The following is a 16,943-nucleotide window of genomic DNA, read 5'->3' as shown; positions in this document are numbered from 1 at the left end:
ACTCATTTATAGATACTTTGTACCTTGATTCTATATTTAAATTATGTTTTTAAAAGCACATTATATCTTATAATAATATCTATTCACTGACTTATTGTAAAATATTTGCTATAACAATCCCCTGACCTTTTGGTGATAAAAAGAAATATTTGGATAGCATTTTATAGTATTCTCTAAATACTAGATTTAGTGAGAATTATAAAATATTTTTTTAAATTGAGGCATTCTATTTTCAGAAAACATGAATTTTTAGAGAAGAAAACAAGAGAAGAAAGAAATCAAAGTCCTGGAGAACATTAATATTTATAATTATAATAATGTATAACAGGTGCTTCCCAGGCCCAGCTGACTTCCCAGGCCTTTGAGGGTTGGGCTTAATAGCATAGTAATGGAAAATGCTGATTCTGACTTTCTTGGTCCCATATCATATTCCCAGACACATGAAGTAACTTGGATGCTTAAGATTAAAAAAAAGTTGGGTAACTTTTTTTTAATCCTTACCTGAGGATATGTTTTTTGTTTTGTTTGTTTGTTTGTTGTTTTTTTTACAGAGAGGAAGGGAGAGGGATAGAGAGTTAGAAACATCAATGAGAGAGAAACATCGATCAGCTGCCTCCTGCCCACAACCAAGGTACATGTCCTTCACCGGAATCGAACCCGGGACCTTTGAGTCCGCAAGCTGACGCTCTGTCCACTGAGCCAAACCGGTTATGGCGAGGATATGTTTTTTATTTTTAGAAAGGAAGGGATATAAAGGGAGGGGAGGAGGTGGAAGGGAGGGAGAGGAGGAAAGAGGGAGGGAAGAAGGGAGGGAAGGAGGGAGGGAGTTATTGATATGAGAGAGAAACATTGATTGGTTGCTTCTCACACACACCCTTACCAGGGATCAAACCCACAACCTGGGTATGTGCCCTAATCAGAATAGAACCTGCAACCTTTTGTTGTACAGGATGTTGCTCTAACCAACTGAACCACCCAGCCAGGGCAAGTTGGGTATGAAACTTAACATGGCTGAAGGAGAATCCCTACCTATCCAGAGATTTATGCCCCCAAAACAGCTCTACTTGATTCTCTTTTTTATAACATCCTACCAGAAGACACTGAACACAGCATAATGTTCTCAGCTCAAGGATCTGGAGTACATTGTTTCAAGTCCTTTATTTTTCCCAGACCTGCATTGAAAAATAGCAGTGCTCCCATACTGTAATCCACTCTGTGACTCCCTAACCCACCACCATCCCACCCCACCCCATTTCCCAGAACCAAGGTGGTTATAAACACTTCTTTCCACAGCCATTGGCACTGCTGGCTTCTCTCACCTTGGTCATAGGTTTACTCACTTCCCTGCTCTAGTTATTGCAGCAGCAGCTGCTTTTTCCATGCTGTCAAAGTGAGCTGCATGGTTTCTTCTCCTGCGGAGGGATCAGGAGCACCACTGGGCAGGGGGACTTTGCTTGCAGATGAGTCGGCATCACAGTTCTCTGTAAACTGTGTGCTCAGGCCCTGAGTGATAAGCCCATACACATTAGTTCACAAGTAGTTATTAAACTGTTCTGATTGAGGAGGCCCACTCTTCTCACTATCTTCTTTGGGCTCTTGCTTCAGTGCCAGCTTGCTTCTTGTTGCCTCCTTTCCCAATAGTTATCTTGAGTTGTACAGCAGCCTCAATTACCAGGAAGGATCCCCATGCCCTGCCTTAGACACAAGCACCTCCATTGATCTCCAGAAGGAGCAGTTGATTTTTCCTTCTCCCAGTACCCACTGGCCCCCCAGCATCCTGGAGCTGACTGTGCCAAGAGCATTAGAATAGAGACTTGCCTGCACCCCCTGAGGAGACATGAGAGTGACAGAGTGGGCCCCAGTGATCAGGAAACTGCTGAGAACAAAGATGTTTATGATGATACCTGTGAAATATTGTGATCAGGATCTGTTGCCTTCATATATCCAGAACCAGGATTAGTCTCCATGAATATGCCTATTCTATTTAGCATAATTTATCATGTTTTAGTACTGGCCTAATTGAGTGCTGCACAAAACTGCATTTAAGGAAAATAATAAGGAAACTATTATCCTCTAGGTCCGTGGGCGGCAAACTGTGGCTCGCAAGCCACATGCGGCTCTTTGGCCCCTTGAGTGTGGCTCTTCCTAAGCCTTAGGAGTACCCTAATTAAGTTAATAACAATGTACCTACCTATACAGTTTAAGTTTCAAAAAGTTGGCTCTCAAAAGAAATTTCAATCGTTGTACTGTTGTTATTTGGCTCTGTTGACTAATCAGTTTGCCAACCACTGCTCTAGGTCATTTAAAAATTTAATTCTAGCCTTAATGTTAGCTCACAAGTAGTTATTAAATTTCTGTGTTTCTGATTTGTAATAATCTATCATCCTATTTAGATTGATAGAGAATTTAAAGTCCAGAAAGCTTTGTTTTCAATTGGATTCCCTGTTCCCAAGCCTCTATTGTACTGCAGCGATGCTTCTGTCATTGGGACAGAATTTTACGTGATGGAACATGTGCAGGTAAATTAACACAATCTTACTTTGTTGTGTTTTTATTTTCAATTAAGAAATTAGATGTTAATAAATGATAGTTTATTAATCATTTTAGGTCATTAGTTTGCTTTGCAGACTTTTAATTTGAGCACAGTATTTTCCTCTAGGTGTCAGTAAAGAGCTATATGTAATGGTCATACCAAAATTGTCCAGAAAGTAGGGGGGAAAAACTCCAAATTATAAATCAGCCCATTAAGGATGATACATTGAAATTGTTTAAAAGCTTTTTATTTTTGTAAAATATAACTTGAAAGTTGTTTTTATCCTTTAAGTTCACCTTGGCATATCTTTGCATTTTCCCTTTGGCATTATATACTCTTATATTAGATATGTTTCACAAATGAACATTTTTCTAGCATATTCTACAGATAATTGGTTTTGGTTGCAAAACTATTATCCTTTTGTTTTGTCGGCAGTAGGGGATGGAGAAACTGCAAAGAGTTAGTATGAAAAGACTTATTTTGTTTTAAGTTATCTATTGTAATTGCTTTCATAGGGTCGAATTTTTCGTGACATCACAATTCCTGGAGTTAGCCCAGCAGAGCGCTCAGCCATATATGTAGCCATGATAGAAACCTTGGCTCAGTTACATTCTTTGAATATAAGGTCATTGCAGCTGGAAGGCTATAGTGTAAGTGCTGGGTACTGCAGAAGACAGGTAAGGAATCCACATACAGAGCTCTTTTCCTCAAGTTCTGAAATAATATACATTATTAGTCAAAATAAAAACCCATTACTTTATACTTTTCTGAAACTTGGCTTTAACATTTAAAATACTTTCTTTAAAAATTAATTTTAGAGAAAGGGAATGGGGGGGTAGAAAAGAGAGAGAGAACTATATAAGAGAGAAACATAATCAGTTGCTTCCCACACACACCCTGACCGGGGTTGAACCTACAGTCTGGGTATATGCTCTGACCAGGAATCGAATTGCCACCTTTTGGTGTATGGCATGAGGCTCTAACCAACTGAGAAACCCAGCCAGGGCAGCTCTAATATTTAATATTAGCCTTCAGTTTGACTTGTTTTAAACATAAAATAACTTTATATTCTTGATCAGATTTTGTTTATCAAACTTTTGAAAGGGACAGAATGTACATGAATGCAAATTTAAAACTGTTTCAGCCTTTTCACTTAATTTACCAACCCTTTATACAGTTTTTCCTTTTTAAATTAGGTTAACATATTTATTAAGCATAACTATGTTAATTATATGTTAAATACTGTGTTAAATATCAAGAAAATAGAAATAAGTTCTTTTCCCAACTGAGTTATGGTCATTTTAAGAAACCTATACATGAATTTTACTTACATGAAACTTGAAAATGGTATAAAAGAGTATGTAATCTAATAGTAAATGGTTTGGTACTCATCGCGAAAGCTGTTCCATTCAGATGGTAGATATCAGTATACCCTTGCTTAAGTGGGGAAAGCTTCCTGAGAGAGATATATCATACACTGTGTATTTAAAGAAGGATAAAATCTAGAGTGATAGGGAAGAGATGGTGAGCATTTCAAATCAAAGGAACAGCAAGACCAGATATGTATGGGGCTGTTTTCCTTTGTACACATGTCTTTTTGAGGGATTTGAGGGGAGAGAAAAGAGAACTAAGGTTTGAAGAGTACTCACTATATGCCAGATCTGTTTCATTTTTGTAACAGCCCTAAGACATAGGTATTAATGCTCCCATTCTGCAGATGGGGGTACAGGTTTTCAGGTCTTAAAACACAAATAAATGGCTTAGGCATAATTTAAACCCTGGTTCATATGATTCCAAACAAAGATCTTTACTGCATTAAATTGAACAGAGATAACCTTGAGGAGTGGAGAGACAGTTATAAGCAGGTAATAATATGGTCTCAGTTGATGGAGTACTTTGAGAATAGGTTGATTTGTTTACATTCGTGTCTAAGAACAATAAAAAGTCTTTATACTTCTCATACCTGTAATACATTTAGAAGATTCTATGGGTAATAAGAAAGAATATTTAAATTAAAAGTAAAAATCTCCCTTCTTTTAGCCCCGTATTTCCTTTTTCAGGGATTGCTTCTTGTGATCCTTTCATAATTTATTTTTCTATCCTTATTTGTGTGTGGGGGGCGTGGGGGGGTGTAGTGTGTGTGTGTGCATGTGTGTGCATTCTTTTTTTCTTCCTCAAAATAGTTGCTTAATAAAAAGGAAGAACCAGCATCTCTTGATTCCTAGGCCAGTATTTTGTTTGTATATGTGATAAAAATCCATGCGAGCCCTAGCTGGTTTGGCTCAGTGGATAGAGCGTCGGCCTGCGGACTGAAGGGTCCCAGGTTTGGTTCCAGTCAAGGGCACATGCCTGAAATGTGGGCTCAATCCCCAGTGGGGGGGGGGCGTGCAGGAGGCAGCCAATCAATGATTCTCTTTCATCATTGATGTTTCTCTCTTTTTCTCCCTATCTCTGAAATCAATAAAAATATATTTAAAAACAAACTAAAAATCTATGCGAGTAAAATGGAACTAGATGGAAGAAAGATTTAAATGTTTAGACTGATATGAGCATCACTTACAGGCATTTCTCTTGAGCATTTAAAAATAAAACCAACTTTGATATAATTGAATTTTGTTTTAATTTTTGAATTGCTGGATTTAACACTTCACCTTTAGCACTATCATTTTTCTTCTTTATGTACCTTTAGGTATCAACATGGATGAAGCAATATCAAGCAACAGCTCACCGGGACATCCCTGCCATGATCCAGCTCTCTGACTGGCTAATGAAAAACTTGCCAGTTGATAATGACAATGAAGAAAATTTGATCCATGGAGATTTCAAGCTAGATAACATAGTTTTCCATCCTAAAGAGGTACTATAAGTCACATTTACAATAATTTAAGTAGGTTTGATATGGGACACACGTACTAAGTATATGTTCCTCCCAGAGTACTGAGGGAGCCCAGTCCATCCCCATTTTCCCCTACTTGCAGGACTATCTTCACCACTCAAACTTTTAGAAATGAGTCCTGAAGATTTTCTGACGTAGGTAGTTGCCTGCTTTTAAGGAGGATCTAATCCTGAGTGATATCTGATTTCCTGTTTAAGTAGGATTTGCGAATTTGCACATATCTTCTCTTTTCTTCAAAGACATTTTCCATCTATGCCCTAGCTGGTTTGGCTGAATGGATAGAGTGTCAGCCTGCGGAATGAAGGGTCCCAGGTTCAATTACAACCAAGGGCACATGCCTGGGTTGCAGGCTCGATCCCCAGTAGGGGGGTATGCAGGAGGCAGCCAATCAATGATTCTCTCTCATCATTGATGTTTCTATCTCTCTCTCCCTCTCCCTTCCTCTCTAAAATCAATGATATATATATTTATTTTTTTTCATATATATATAAATATTTTAAAAAATAAAAAAATTCAGTTTATCCATGTTTACAGTTCTTTCTTCTGGTTCATTTTAATTTCATTTTACTATTTCGTGAAGAATTTTAAATTTGTTATTATAAGCTCAGATAGGACAGAATTCCAAAAGCCTCTTATGAAACCTGGAAAGAATTGCATGAGACTAATGTAAACTTGCTCTGTTTAATGTACACAGTGTAATCTTTATAAAGAGTACAAACAAACAAAAACCATAACCTCTTCCACTGGGCACTGACAATAAGGCCTAGGGTTGGAGGAGTATGGTGGGAGTGAGGAAACTACTTCAGTTCTCTCTCATTACCTATATTTTAGGCAAGACACTTGGCCCTTAGTATTCTGACATTAATGTGAAGGATTTACAGTTCCCTGAAATATTACAACAATGCATTATAAATTGCATTGCTGTCATAATTCAAAGTAGTACTATATTATTTGAAGGTATAAACACATGTGATCACATTCACCAGCAAGACAAATTTTTTCCTAGAAAAGTCAATTTAGATATCAAAATTATGTATATGTAATTATATGTCCCTGTGTAACCTTTTTGTTAATGGTACTGATGAATTCTGATATCTAACTTTGTTAAATATAGAATAGGATAATTAAAAAATGTTAACTTATAACCTGGAAAAAATTATAAAAGTTTATAACAAAATATAGCAGGATTTGACCTATATTTGATCTATATCATTTGATTCATTAATATTTTAGGAGCATTTTTTAGTAAGTGTGAGCCCTCTATGTGTTCCATAGCTATAGTTCTGTTCTATTCACTATTTAAGCAAAGAAAGAAAAATTCAGATTGAGATCTGCTGAATTACATGTTGTCTTCTAAGATGTTTAAATTTTAGGATTAGCATAATATACTGAAAGTAATGACATACTACAGTTAGTACCAAAAAGTTATTCCTTCATTATATTCAAACTCATATTAGAAAATAATTTCTTATAGGATTATAGTTGACAAACAGGTATCATCTTCCTTTGGACAAGCAGAATATTCAATAATTGGGGAGAGATATTTTTTTTTAAAGAAACAACTTTCTTTAATGGCATAGCTTTCAGCTATTCAGCTGCACTAGTGATTTGTTACCTATATCATTATCTCTTAATGTTTTAGAATTATATAGTAGCTGGTAAGATGTCTTGTACTTTATATTTAGTAATCCCATAATTACTGATTACATCAAATTTAATAAATGTATGTGTCCTATAAATATTACAGCTAATTTTTTATGAAAGTAACATATGGTTGGCAGAGTACAAGTCAACTAGCATTTATTCATTAGCAATTATGTGATCTGACATATGGTTTTGGAAAGGAAATACAGCTCTTAATAAGCTCAAAATACCAATGGAGATAAAAGGTACTCAGGTAATGACTGAGAACAATATTACTCAAATACTAAAGGATATCACACAACCTGAATTATAAGTGTAGTCAAAGAGGGAAAAGTACCCACTGTGGACTGGCACTAAGACTTTAATTTAGTTAATAGTTTATCTTTCTCACTTCATTTTTAACATTTCCTAAATAAATAGAAAATTAGACTGTTTCTTTTGTATGAAAGCACTTCACAAATTGGAGTTGAATATGTGTATGTGCTCACCTGTATATATTTATAGGAATACTAGAGGCCCGATGTACGAAATTCGTGCAAGGGGCTCAGCTCTCCAAGCCCCAGCTGCCTCGGCCCTCGCAGCCCTGGCTGCCTTGGCCCCGGCAGCCCCAGCTTTGTCCAGAATGGACGACCATCGTGTCAGATGGTCATTCTGCGGTTCTGTCTAATTAGCATATTAGTTCTTTAGTATACAGATGATGGAAAACTTTTTATTTTTCCCTTGAGTGTAAGGATTTAATTTTTTTAAACCTTTGCCTGTAGAGTCCATATCAGTGGTTCTCAACCTGTGGGTCGCGACCCCTTTGGCGGTCTAATGACCCTTTCACAGGAGTCACCTAAGACCATCCTGCATATCAGATATTTACATTACGATTCATAACAGTAGCAACATTACAGTTATGAAGTAGCAATGAAAATAATTTTATGGTTGGATCACAACATGAGGAACTGTATTTAAAGGACCAGAAGGTTGTGAACCACTGGTCTATATGGTAGGTCCTCAATAAGTGAAGACCTACTAAACTGAGGGCTTCTTTAGAGCAGCGACTGTATCTTATTCATTTATGTAGCATGTGGCTACATCTTTCTGAATGAATCCAAATTGAAGGAATTGATTTTAGTTAATCACTAAGTTACTATTTTCATCTCATATATTTATGCTTAAATGTTATTCTGTAATAGTGTGACCCTAAAGCAAATTATTTAACTCCTCTGTTCCTCAATTTTTAACTTTTTATTTTGAAATAATTATAGACTCAGAAGAAGTTGTAAAAAATAGTATAGAAGAGTTCGATGTTCCCATCATCCAGATTCCCAAATGATTTCACACAACTATAGTATATTATCAAAGCCAGGAAATTCACATTGTGTGTGTGCCTTTTAAATTGGGGGGTGGGGGGGAGGTTTCAGGGTTCTGTGTTTTCTTCTTTTCTAATACTGACTATCTCTATTCAGAAAAATATTAAGGTAAAAATAAATATTTCATAATATTTACTAAAATGTAAACAATGGCTGTTGGGGATGAAATTATAGGAAACTTGAAAGTTATACATTTCTGTAATGTTTTAGGTTTGAGGTTTTATTCTTTTTTCTCTGTTTTATTTTTCAAAGCATCATGTTTTATTTTTATCATCAGAAAACCAAGCAATTATGAAAGAAAACAAAAACAATTTTAAGTGATAAACCTTCCAGGAATTTGTGTGTTTAGCCAGTAAAGGGTTACTAAAGTTTACGGCAAACAAAAGCATGTTATTCAATTTTCCAATCCCTAGTTGTTTTCCATTTATTTAGATGTAAAGTATTTGAAACATGTTCAAGCATGTATTTCAGCAGGGCAACTCACTCCCTGAAATGTTGAAAAGAAATCCAGTTTTCTTGGAAAATACTATTAATTTTCTAAATATAAATCTTACTCATCTGGCAGAGAAGTGTGTAAGATTTTGGAGTTTTATGTGCATGTTAAAAGACAAATATTCTTCATTAGAAACAGATAAACCATAGATACTTCATCTGCATTCATTTATTAGTAGTCAGATGTATTTAAAATAATTATATATACCTGGTTTTTTGGAAGTCATCTGCCTTGCAATCTGTTTATATTAATTAACTTCTGAAGAAAAAAATGATTTGATATGAAAAACAAAACATATTTTAATGGCTTTTTATTTTTAATTTTTCCCATTGTCTCTAAAATGTCAGTGTACTTGGAGAAAAACATAATTATAAATTTTAATTTCATTCCTAGAGAAGACATAGGGATTAGGTTTTTTCAGCCTCTTTACTTGACAGAATATTTTTTAAATCCTCCTTATTAAATGCTCTTGGCAGTAAAGTCGGGTTTTGAACTGTAGACTTCCAGTGCTGTATAATTCCTTCTACACTGTGCTGCTTCTCCTCTCCACTGTAACTGGTTAGCTTCAGTGACCTGGCCCTCTTCACTTTCTGCTTCTCTTATTTCTTTATATGTCTCCTGATGCTGAAAACTTGATTGTTCTTACTCTAGAATCCATAAACCCCTTATGACTTCGACTTCTTATCCTGCCTGGCCCATATATGGCATGATCAACCATTTAAAAAATTGCCTTCTTTATTATTAATTGAATTATTACTTATTGACTGTGGATGTGGCTGCTAGCACTGGTTTTCCTCCAGCACCCAGGACCCAGGCTTTTGGTCCGGCCACAGCGGAGAAGCCAAGCCTCGAGGTTTCTCCGCTCCAGCTGCAGTTGAGAAGCCAAGCCTCTTCAGTTTTTAGTCTTCAGTCTTCGCTCCGTGCCTGTGTATGCAAATTAACCCACCATCTTTGTTGAGTTAATTTGCATACTCATCCTGATTGGCTGGTGGGTGTAGCTGAGTGATGACCAATTTACATATTTCTCTTTTATTAGTGTAGACTATTAGAATTTCTTCTTTACAACAGTTATTCCCAATTGGGAAGTTTCAACTGTTTTTGCCTCCACTGATTAGGAGAGATACTAAGGCTGTGTAAAGTAAAATGCTGGAGAACCAATGGCCAGCAGAGGAACCAGAGGACTTGGGTCTGAGCGTGGGTTTGACATGCTTGCAAGGCTAATTAGTTGATAAATGATATGCACCACTGTGGGTAAAGACTACGAACTATAGTCTTAGCTTTGCTTTTGATGAAAAATATGATTTTTAATGTATTCTGTTTCACGTTTTTTTTTGGTATAGCAAAGGTGGAAATTTATTGAAGAACAAGTACAGAGTCCTACATGGGGAGGGGGGAAGAGTCCCCCACTTATTTTCTTATTTTAGTTGTTTCCAATTGAATATGTCCAAGTCGTTTTCTTTTTCATTATAGTCTCGAGTTATAGCTGTCCTGGACTGGGAGCTGTCAACCATTGGTCATCCTTTGTCAGATTTAGCTCATCTATCCTTGTTCTACGTTTGGCCCAGGACAGTTCCAATAGTAAATCAAGGCTCTTATTTTCAAGAAAACATAGGTATGAAAACATAATGATACTTAAATTGCTATTAATATAAAATTATCTTTATTATTCCTCATAACTTAAAAATAGGATTATATTACAATTTTAGATAAATAGCTTTTATTTGTTTTTGAAATGTTTCTAAATCATTTTATTCTTTATTGATTTTTCTGAATATAGCATTCTACTTTTAGTAATTTATGACAATATGTAATCCTTTGTATGTAGTATTCTTTTGGAAATCAGTATTTTGAACATGCTTTGTTACATGGACTAATGGTAATTTTATAAACATATGCAGTTTTGCCCTGGCTGGTTTGGCTCACTGGATAGAGCATTGGCCTGGGAACTGAAGGGTCTCAGGTTCAATTCCGGTCAAGGGCATGTACCTCGGTTGCGGGCACATCCCCAGTAGGGGGTGTGCAGGAGGCAGCTGATCAATGCTTCTCTCTCATTGATGTTTCTAACTCTCTATCCCTCTCCCTTCCTCTCCGTAAAAAATCAATAAAATATATATTTTAAAAAAACATGCAGTATTACTACATTTTGAAATATTCACCATGAGATTTTTATTAAAGTTTACAATGCATGCTGTTTTTATAGGAATACCATCAATGGAAGAACTAATGTCAATATATTGCCGCTGCAGGGGAATTAATTCTATTCTTCCTAATTGGAATTTCTTTCTTGCTCTTGAATGTTTTAAAATGGCTGGAATAGCACAGGTAATTAATTGTTTTTAACATGTTTCACCATTATTTATTAATGTACTATTGACAGCATATTCTGGTCTTCAAGGGGTTTTATACTTTTTATGCTTAGACCATTTGGCTTTTCATAATGACAAATACCAAACATTAGTAAAATATAACTCCAGAATTAATAGAATAGCAATTTGGCAAGGAAAAATTTGAATAACAAAATGTGTTATCACTTTTTGGTATAATAAACTTATAAGATGGAGGAAGGGAGAGAGACATAATGACAAAAAGAAAAAGTTTGTGAGAATTGGCTATTTCCTGAATATCCAATGTAAGACAGGGCTAAACTATTTTAATGATATCTGCTTCAGACTATAAACCAGGGGTGATGATGAGGAAAGAATTAACTTTGAGCTTTCTAAAGTCTGGCATAGTACCTATCATATACGAGCCTCTTAATATATTTTTGAGTGAATAGATGAGTAAGTTTTTCCATTTTCTAATAATGTCATATTTATATGATTAATTGAGCATAAATTCAGTTTTTTAAAAATATAGCTTGATCTAAAGAAATGCAGTCTTTATTATCATAATTCAGTTTCCATGTACTTTGAATCTTGGAGGTTTATTTAAGAAATTGAAATACTTCATCAATGGCAACAGGCTAGGAGGGACTGGAGAAAGAAAAGGTAAATGAGATTTGAGAAACAACAAAAAATGGGAAAAGAAGGATTAAGGACAAGTATGGTTATATCTCTCTGTCCTTCAGAGTTCATGCCATCCACGACCAACTGAAATTGTCTTCAAGAAAATAGTTGTGTTACATCTCATCCTGTATTTTATAATCATACTAATCATATTGGTTAATCAAGTTGGATGGGTTTCTCAAAACAGAGTTCATGCTGTTTCTATATCTGTCAGTTTCCATAAATCAGATACCAGATGGGCTTTGAATTTAAAATGGATTTTCATTTCAAATAAAAGTTTGACATGAGTTATGATTGATATTAATATGTCATAAATTATATACAGGATGGGCAAAAGTAGATTTACAGTTCATATGGAAAATAATACAATAATCTATAATAATAAAAGCATAATATGCTACTTACACCGAACAGCCGAACGACCTTCCGGACATCATTCTGGATGTCTTTCTGGATGAAGTTACCGTTGCAGGGGCCAAGGCAGAAGCAGTTAGGGGCGATCAGGCAGGCAGGCAAGCACTTAGGGGCGATCAGGCAGGCAGGTGAGTGGTTAGAGGTGATCAGGCAGGCAGACAGGTTAGGGGCAATCAGGCAGGCAGGCGAACAGTTAGGGGTGATTAGGCAGGCAGAGTGGTTAGGGGAAATCAGGCAGGCAGGCAGGCGAGTGGTTAGGAGCCAGTGGTCCTGTATTACGAGAGGATGATTGTGAGAGGGTGCAGGCCAGGCTGAGGAAACCTCCCTCTTCCCCCCTCCCCCCTGCATGAATTTCATGCACCAGACCTCTAGTTAATAAACAATAATACAAGGATATATGTGTTTCTTGTACTCACAACTAAAAGCCTACATTTGCCCCACCCTCTAATAATAGCCTTAGAGATGATCATAATCCTATCCAATAATAGACAAACATGGTAATTGACCATACCTTCGCTACACCTCCCATTGGCTAATCAGCGCAATATGCAAATTAACCACCAACAAAGATGGCGGTTAATTTGCATATGTAGGCTCCAAGCAGTGGAGGGAAGACTGAAGGCGGCTCCGGCCAGAGAGAAGGCCTGGGTCCCAAGTGCAGGAGGAAAACCTGTGCTGGCAGGCAGGAGAAGGGAAGGCCTATTGCACGAATCTCTTCATGCAACAGGCCTCTAGTCCTAGATAATAAAAGCCTAATATGCAAATTGTCCCCTCCTGTGGTCATTCGAATGGGAGACTGGGAGTTCGATTGCTCGCTATGACATGCACTAACCACCAAGGGGTGGCATGGAACATGGCAGGCATCGGTGATGCTTGGTTGGCCCAGAGGCCCATGCTGCACCCCAGCCCATGGTGTCTGGCCGTGTTCATCGCATCTCTGTGTGGGGCCTTGGGCACCGTGACTCAGGTAGAGGAGGGCATCCGGAGGCCCAGGTGCTGTCCAGGGCCCAGAGGTCGGCTGAGACCTGCCCTTCCACGCCAAATGCTCACACCTTGATCGCCAGCCAGGCCTAGGGACCTCACCCATGCATGAATTTTGTGCACCGGGCCTCTAGTTTATAACTATAAATATGAAATTGGAAATAATGGAAAAGCTGTTAGTGTTTTATTACATAAAGAATTATATACTTCCCAGCCAGCGTGGCTCATGGTTGAGCATCGACCTATGAACCAGGAGGTCACAGTTAGATTCCTCTGGTCAGGGCACATGCCCAGGTTTCCGGGCTCAATCCCCAGTATGGGGTATGCAGGAAGCAGCCAATCAATGATTCTCTCTCATCATTGATTTCTCTCTCTCTTTCTCCCTTTCCCTTCCTCTCCTAAATCAATTTTAAAAATGTACTTATTTTGAAAATATAAGAATTATATAAAAAATAAAGTAATGAAATTCAGTTAACTGTGTTTTGGTGGGGAGAGGAGATTATTATGTTGGAAACACAGAACATGGAGAATTAAGAAAGAAAAAACTGGTTTGCATTCAGCTAACACTGTTCAAAGGAGGTATAGGGGTCCCAAAAATTAGATAAAATATTCTTAGAGATAATATTAGATAAAATTAGATAAAATATTCTCATTGCCTTCTTTTCAGTTTTATAGTTTTCATTTTGTTTTGGTTTCTTTTGGTTTTCTCCCACTATGAAGGGAAAGCACTGACTTTTAGAAGTAATATAACTTGCCAATTTGGTGTCTTTGGTAACTACTGAGCTCATTTTCAAGTTTGGTTTGATTCCCAGTTTCAATCTATTAGTGTAAGAGTGTATTAACTACATGATACAAGTATGGCTCTTTAATTTAAGTGGGGGGGGAGTAATAATTATTCCTTTATGTAAATTAATAGAAATGATAATCTCATATCTTGGTATCTTGTGAGTTTAGTGACTCACATAGCTGGGAAACTGCAAAGACTGGATAGCTGAATAGTACTTTTCAATGATTTTAATTGCTCTGTGTTAATTTACTTTTAGGGAGTATATAGTAGATATCTTCTGGGGAATAGCGCATCTGAGAATAGCTTTCAGTTTGCCAATTTTGTGCAACCTTTGGCAGAAACTGGATTGCAACTCTCAAAAAGGTAAGCAAAATAGATTTCCCTGGCTAATCCAAACTAGAACCTTTATTAGGCATGTGAAGGTTATAAACTTTATCAGGACAGGGATTGTTTTTATTTCTTACACCAGGATTGCTGCTTCCAATCACAATAGTTGGCTTGGTAACTGTCTTATCTGCCTGAAAATAAATTGACTTCAAATATAAAGAAAATACCCATATTTATGATTAAAAGTATTTTTGACAACTTGAATATATAAACTTTTAATAGTAGGGATCAAACTCTCAAATGTTTCCTTCTAATATTTGTTACTTACATGTATCTATTTAAAATTATAAATTATATAAGGTGATTTGTTAAATTAGAAATGCTGCTCTCTCCCACTATCACATGCCATGAAGTTGTATTCAGATATTTTGTAAGGGTCTTTGAAACCCATGTCTCCATCAATGGAGCACTTTTTGAGGCATTTAATACACTTTGCCAACCACACTCCCATCTAAGTGGTGTGATATATGGCACTTACGAACTTGTTGATAATGCTGTCCCTGGAAATTCTGCCCAGGCCACAACGTACTGAAGTACTTAAGGTGCAAGTTAGGACAATTCTGTTTTCACAGTTCACTTCATGGGTGGACATTCGTGATTTCCACAACATAACAACCAACGGTGTTGCACTTCATACACATCCTTAAAGGTCTTGTTTGTAATGACAACCAACAGTTATTTGTGAGGCATATACTAAGAGGAATTATTAAATTTGTGTTCAGTTCCTTTGGTTTCTTCCCCCCTCTATTATTGATTGAGGTCATGCCAGGCTTATGTTTCCCCCCCAAAATGTTTAAGCATAAAGTTTGATGTGTACAATGAAGTGATTCTGCATTCACCCCATAACATGAAAGACTTAAAACGTTACAAAATATGGCAACTCCTGCCCTGGCAGGGTGGCTCAATTGGTTGGAGCATCGTCCCGAACACCAAAATGTTTCAGGTTAGACTCCCAGTCAGGGCACATATCTAGGTTTTAGGTTCAACCCCTGGTCCAGACTCATACAGGAGGCAACCAATCAATGTTTCACTGTTTCTCTCTCTCTCTCAAAAATCAATAAAAACATATCCTCTAGTGAGGATTAGGTATATATATATACATGTATATGTATATGTATATGTATATGTATATATAAACTACTTCTGAGTGCTACTTCTGGGAACTATGGAAGACTTCACATTATACTCAGAAATGTAATAATTTGGGATATCTTTGTAACTTTTTTTTTTACAAAGAACCTTCAGAACTACACTATCCCAGATTGATACCACCCGAAAGTTGTTTGTACAGACCAGGAGAGGCCAGGAAATTCTTACTAGAGTGAAGCATTTCATGGAACGGTACATCCTTCCAGCTGAAAAGGTAAGTATTGTGTGAACAGAATGTATCTGTGCTCAAGGACTATGGAAGTACTTCTGTTATCTCTGCTAAAAGTACCATGGTATGTTATCTTTGCAGTCAGTCCTTAATTAGATACCCCTCCTAGCCTTAGCACTGACCTGCTACAGACCTGATCCTGAAAAATTCCAAGCTTCTAAAATATGCCAAGGGCATGCTACAGATCAATCTGTGGAATAAAAAATAAGCTAAAAGAAATTAACTTTTTTTGTAAAGTTGACATTCTTAGTACATTAGAGTAAAACACTACCTTGGGACCTTAGGAACCTTTGCCCAAGGCAGTGACTTAGAACTTTTATTTTATTTTTTTAAGTGAACCCCTTTGAGAACTAAGAACTGTAGAGGGAAGAGATAGGCATAGCCAGAAAAATTTGCATATCATTTCAAGCTTTCACAAACACTATCACACGCTACTACTTTAAGGTGTTGAATTTCAGTCAGTTCACTGAAGGTGAAGAAGTGACATGATATGTTCATACATTCAGTTAATAACTAATTATCAGGAATCTAATAATGGGTTAGGCACCTAGAGAGCCATTGAAAGTAAAAGAGAGAACAAGACAGGGCTTATCCTTTAGCATAAAAGAAAGAGATTAAATAAGAGATGATAAATGCTATGAAGAAAAGAGAAAAGTTATTATGAAAATATGTAAGACAGATGGGGTGGGGTATGTGTGTGGGTAGAACAATGCTATAGAAATTGTAAGGATTTTATTCTAGCCCACTTCTGCCACAAGTTAGGGATCTTGGGCACATAACAGTCTTAGAGTTCAAGTTCTTCATTTACAATGTGAATAGGTATGACTAGATGTACAGTAAATTCCCATTTTAATCTTCTATGATTCCAAGAGGTCTAGAGCCAGACTAGCAAAATCAAATAGGAAACTGAAAAAGGCCAAAATTCTTTCAACAAAAATTTCAGTCAATATGTGTTTATAGGGCAGTTAGTGTTACTGCTTGAATTGTATGAATAATTATATTTCTAGTAAAGATCTGGCATGAGATTAACCTTGCTCACAGAATGGGATACAGTGTTTTAAAGAAAA

The 16,943-nt window shown here is 36.6% G+C and overlaps 1 protein-coding gene across 2 annotated transcripts in view; it reads left to right on the top strand.

Moving 5' to 3' along the window:
* Positions 1–16,943, top strand: part of ACAD11 (acyl-CoA dehydrogenase family member 11) — a 72,186-nt gene that overhangs the window by 12,942 nt on the left and 42,301 nt on the right. The window contains exons 3-9 of one of the 2 annotated variants that reach the window (XM_070433412.1): positions 2,394–2,519; positions 3,049–3,210; positions 5,223–5,390; positions 10,395–10,536; positions 11,125–11,246; positions 14,368–14,474; positions 15,735–15,861. In XM_070433412.1, coding sequence (XP_070289513.1) covers positions 2,394–2,519; positions 3,049–3,210; positions 5,223–5,390; positions 10,395–10,536; positions 11,125–11,246; positions 14,368–14,474; positions 15,735–15,861 — 954 coding nt within the window. The remainder of the gene's footprint in view (positions 1–2,393; positions 2,520–3,048; positions 3,211–5,222; positions 5,391–10,394; positions 10,537–11,124; positions 11,247–14,367; positions 14,475–15,734; positions 15,862–16,943) is intronic. The other variant, XM_070433413.1, reaches the window with a different exon arrangement.

Source organism: Myotis yumanensis, unplaced genomic scaffold (assembly GCF_028538775.1).
Source record: "Myotis yumanensis isolate MYYU_CA2020_CCGP unplaced genomic scaffold, mMyoYum1.0.hap1 SCAF_14, whole genome shotgun sequence".
Lineage (NCBI taxonomy): Eukaryota > Metazoa > Chordata > Mammalia > Chiroptera > Vespertilionidae > Myotis > Myotis yumanensis.
The sequence above is the reverse complement of the archived record's forward strand: the minus strand, read 5'-3'. Positions and strand labels throughout refer to the sequence as shown.